Source organism: Phragmites australis, chromosome 14, assembly GCF_958298935.1.
Source record: "Phragmites australis chromosome 14, lpPhrAust1.1, whole genome shotgun sequence".
NCBI lineage: Eukaryota > Viridiplantae > Streptophyta > Magnoliopsida > Poales > Poaceae > Phragmites > Phragmites australis.
The window spans coordinates 29,856,104-29,861,271 of NC_084934.1; the positions used below are offsets into that span (position 1 = coordinate 29,856,104).

The window sequence follows — 5,168 nt, forward strand, 5'->3', positions numbered from 1 at the left end:
TACTGGTGTAAATTACTCAATCAGTATGTACGGCCAACATTATGCAAAAGAAAAAGCGTGCAGATTCCGGGAGAAGTATTATGAAAAAGAGAAATAATTCGACATCATCGGCGTTAGATAATGCGAAGTTTCGCGGGTCCTGACTGTCACACCGAAACCACTGGGCTCCTCCCTCCTCCCACTCCCGTTTTTTCCTAACCGCTGCCGGCATCCCATCGCGTTGCGTCGCCTCCCCTGGCCGCTGGCACCGCGCCATACATAAATACCGGCACGGGCGCGCACCGAAGTCCCAACTCAAACTGCCTGACCCGGGTTTCCAGCAGCAGCTCCCGCTCCGGCACGATCGCCGGCTAGACAAAAAAGAAAATTTCCCCGTCGCGCCCGCTCACTACGACGGCTCCGGCCGAGCAGACGCCGCCGCCACGATGCCGACCGCCACCGGCTCCGTCCCATCCGCGGCGGGAGCGGGAGAGGAGGTTGCCGCCGGGATGGTGCTTCTTGGAAGGTACGAGCTCGGCGGCCTGCTTGGCCGCGGCGCGTCCGCCAAGGTGTACCTCGCGCGCGATCTCCTCACCGGCCGCTCCGTCGCCATCAAGTCGTTCCCCAACCCCCGCGCCGGGGGCTGCGAGGACGGTCGTCGTCCGGTGGCCATTGAGCGGGAGGCAGCCATTCTCCCCCGGCTGCGCCACCGCCACGTGGTGCGCCTCCACGAGATCCTAGCGACGCGCAAGAAGGTCCATTTCGTTCTTGACCTTGCCTCCGGGGGAGAGCTATTCTCCCTCGTCGACGCCTCCGGCCGTATGACGGAGGCCCACGCCCGCCACTACTTCCGGCAGCTCATTTCCGCCGTCCGGTACTGCCACACCCGTGGCGTCTACCACCGCGACATCAAGCCGGAGAACCTCCTCCTCGACGAGGCCGGCGACTTAAAAGTCGCGGACTTTGGGCTCGGCGCTGTCGCTGACGGCAACCTCCGCCACACACTCTGCGGCACCCCCGCGTACGTCGCTCCGGAGATCCTCTCGAGGAAGGGGTACGACCCGGCCATGGTGGACATCTGGTCCTGCGGCGTGGTGCTGTTCGTGCTCGCCGCAGGGTACCTCCCCTTCAACGACGCCAGCCTCGCCAACATGTACCGCAAGATCTACGCCGGCAAGTTCCGGTGCCCGAGCTGGTTCTCGCCGGCGCTCCGCGACCTGATGCGCCGCATCCTAAACCCCAACCCGGACACCCGCATTAACACGGACAGCATCCTGAGCCATCCATGGTTCTGCGACGGCGCCAGCGACGACGAGCTGGCCCGCTTCATGCGTGGCCACGAGGAGGAGGCCCGGTTCAAGCCCGAGTTCAAGGAGGACATGGCACGGGACATGACCGCGTTCGACATACTGTCCTTCTCTCCCGGCTCCGACCTCTCCGGGCTGTTCGGCGCCGGGCCGGGCAAGGAACGGGTGTTTGTGAGCGAGCCCGCAGCCACCGTGCTAAGCCGCGTCGAGGAGGCCGGGAGGAAGGAAGGGTACGGTGTGAGGAGGGAAGGGAAGAGAGGCAACGGGCCGGTCTACGTGGAGGGGGAGAGCGGTGGCATCGTCGCAAAAGTCAGCGTCTTCAAGCTCGCCGACACAGTGTCGGTGGTCGAGGTCGTGAAGGGCGACGGCGCCGAGGCCGCCCTGTTCTGGACGGACCGGCTCGAGCCGGCCGTGAAGCCCCCAGCATTGAGCTGAGCTGCCGAGGGTGAAGCCGGGCACTTTGGGGGCGCCGTCGCGCTACTCCTGCCGGCGCTTGCTGGGATTCGTTTCAGCGCGAGTGATGTTTTACTTGTGATTCTTTTGGTTCTTTAGCCCGTGTTCATGTGTTTTATGGTGCCTGTCGCACTCTGTGACTGAAGCGCACTAAGCACGATTTCGTGCCTGGTCGCCGAAATCATCTGTATAATAAGAAGCAAGAATCCTTGTGATGTTGAGACAAAACTGTCTTCGTCGGGCTCAGATGAGGTCGCTTTGGATTGACGAATCCTGCTGCCAGGAGTAGCATGACGCTTGATTATGAAACACCATGGAAAAAAGGTCTCAGAATTACAGGTCAACAGCCCGGCCATCGATCTTAAACTTTCCTCCACTAGCCGGATAAACAGAGGATCCGTCCGTCGTCGCACATGGACAAGCCTCTCTAGCCGGATGGACGGTGGAAACCACCGGGGGTCAACTGCGGTGGGTCGCCGATCTGCCGTCCCAGCTATCAACACGGAGGCCAGCGCACGCACATTATCTGCCGTCACGCGGCATCGGCGGCACCGACCCGAGATTCCCCGGGCAGAGAAGCCGGACAAGAGCGGTTTGGCGCGACCTTCTTCGTTGTTGCCTTGTCACTCATTGCTGCTACCAGATGCCAATATGCCATCGCATATGCTGCAACTGCGCACACTAGCAGCTAGCCGTAGCAGGTGATAAGAGCACCGGGGAATACATTCTAGGCAGGCTAGCTCTCAGATCTGAAAATCTGACTTGATGAATGATGATAGCATGAGGGAGGCCTGTACGTATAAGTGAGTCCGGAGTCCCCATGGTTGATGGCTGCGCGTGCTCTGGACGCTGATCAGTACCAACGCCATGTGCGTTTGTTTCTTGCACACACCGGCCGATCTGACGGTGCATGCTTGCCGGAGCCCATTCTCGGACGCGATGCGGGCGGGACCTGACAAGTAGAAAACAACGGCACAGGCAGGAAGCGTCCAAGCTGGACGGCGATGCGATGCTTCCGCGCTTTTACTGTGGCCCGGCCGTCGGGATCAGAGCGTGGTGCCGTGTACTCCGGGCCTGACCGCGATCGGCGAGCTGAGAAGTTCAAACGGTACATTGCCGGTGATCGGGAACCGTCATGGAGACAGGCAGCAGGCAGGTTGACGAAGTGACTGGTTTTCTCATTTGTTTCTTTCACTGATTTCGCAATCGAGGGTCGAGGAAGAGAGATCACAGGACGAGGTGTTGTAACTTCTAACCATAATGGAGAAACAAGATAAGGAAAAGGACATGCAGGCGGCCATGCAACTTTTTCCTATTGCTATCGTTGCTAGGGATAGTTGGATAATCGCTAGGGACAATTGGTCAATGAACTGTTAAGAGCATCTCCAGTCTTCTATCTAGCTCGTCATAGCTAGATGCAGTGATTCGTGCCAAAAAGATAGTTGCAACCGGCTCCTTACCTCTCGTTATTTTCATCGGATCATCATCCCCTTCTCGTCACTTACCAAGTCGAGCGACCCTAAACGAGCTTGGCTTGTTGAGAAAGAGAGAGGGGGTGTGAGATATCAATAACGTTTTAAGAGATGATAAATTAGAATATTTAAAATTATTTCGGCTAAAAAAATAACACAAGATAAAATCTATATCAATTTCTATCTAAATGTGCTCTATATTTATCTAGTGTGTCTACTTTACCGATCAAAATACTTGCAAACTATTAAAAAAGTAAATTGTAAATAAGTAAATACGAAAACATAAATAAGGTAGAGAGAACAAACTTGGCACAAGAATTTTTTCCGTAGTATTGATGGCATGAATGCCACCCTTAGTCCACGTTGGAGCTCCACAAAGGATATGCTCCCGGTCGGTAACTGGTCACGGTCTTTGAGCTACCAAGTCATAAAGACAAAGCCTCCACCCGAATGAGCCATCAACCCACCAAGGCAAGATCTCACCGATAGCCTCTCTTCTGGTCCTCACCGTCGTGATCACTTCGGAGCTTGAGCCATAAAGTCAAGGGTCTCCGCGTCCCCGCACAATCGTCTTGCCTCCGCTCCACACCAAGTCGGAGGGTCAACAAGCTTGCCAGCGAGTCACCAAGACTCCAAGGTGTCGGCATACCAAAAGGTATATTGTTGGGTCACTCCTTGATCCACTCTCTAGGCAGTAATCACCTAGCAACTCACTCTCTAGGCCTATAAACACTAATCACTCACTAATCTTGTACTTAATCACCTTGGATGATCACTTTAAGCACTTTAGTGGCTTAGATGTCTTCTCATTTGCATATGAACTTCTCTGCACTCCAGCACACTCAAATGACTGAGTGAAGGGGTATTTATAGCCTCAAACTCGCGCACTAACCGTTAACCCAATGCCTCTAAAAAGCTGTTAACACCGGATGATCTGGTGAGAACAATAGTACTAACATCGGATCCTCCAATGAGTACACTCATAAACTAGCAATTGGAACCCCACTCAAACCTCTGTGAACATCGGATATTACGGTGTATACTCTATCTTCATCACCGGACTTTCTGATGAGTATATCTTAGCCATCCGAGCCAACATCTTCTCTGTGTAAATTGCTCCGGTGCACATCAACTTCATCACCGGACCATCCGGTGCGTAATCCTCAGCCAACCGAGCCAATACAACCCTCTCTGAAAAATATGCTCCAGTGTACGAATCTTCAGAGCATCGGACCTTCTGGTGAGGTCACTGTATTCTCCCATTTGTCAACAATGCTCTGGTGTATTCTTTCGGTGTGTTCAAATCAATCGTCATACTATATGATGGGGTCTTCTTCTTCATCATCTTTGCACTGTTCATTGTCCGGTGTATTATCCTGTGCACTTTTCTTCATCACCAGACCTTCCGGTGTGTTGACCTTCGATTTTCAACAGCTACAACCTTTTCTGGTGGAAATGCTTCGGTGTATATACTCCTCTGAGCACTGGATCATCCAGTGAGGTCAAATGCCTCTGGACACAATGCTGCGATGCGTTCAACCATGTGAACACCGAACCATTCGGTGAAGTCATTTCTCCTGAGATTTTTTCAATTCAACCAAACTTTATCCCGGCTTCGGTGGCTTCTTCATGTATTGCATCTATGAGACTTACTAACATATATTCTTGACAAACATATTAGTTTCAATGACTATGTTGTCATTAATCACTAAAATTATAATCATGACCTAATAGGACCATTTTCGCGGGGGGGGGGGGTCAGCTTGAAGAGGAATACCAGTCGAGGAAGGGGCCTCCTGCCGGCGACTCCTTCCACCGAGCAACTGGTTGGACAGTGGCACAAGTGGGGCGGCAGCGACGGGAAGGGCGGATCTGAGGAGGTGCTCCTCGGCCAGGCGACGGTCTCGCCGAAGACTGTAAGACCCCATTTCCAAGATCTCCTATACCTCTTGTATTA

General features: G+C 53.9%; 1 protein-coding gene across 1 annotated transcript; it reads left to right on the plus strand.

The window, feature by feature from the left end:
- The first annotated feature begins 273 nt into the window (after positions 1–273).
- On the plus strand, positions 274–1,967 carry LOC133890862 (CBL-interacting protein kinase 29-like). The gene has a single exon (XM_062331478.1). The coding sequence runs from the start codon at positions 426–428 to the stop codon at positions 1,719–1,721; it is 1,296 nt and encodes a 431-aa protein (XP_062187462.1). The 5' UTR covers positions 274–425; the 3' UTR covers positions 1,722–1,967.
- The last annotated feature ends 3,201 nt before the right edge of the window (positions 1,968–5,168 follow it).

Bases quoted from the DNA above. Each gene is read 5' to 3' on its own strand.
- LOC133890862 (XM_062331478.1), top strand. From the start codon at position 426: ATGCCGACCGCCACCGGCTCCGTCCCATCCGCGGCGGGAGCGGGAGAG.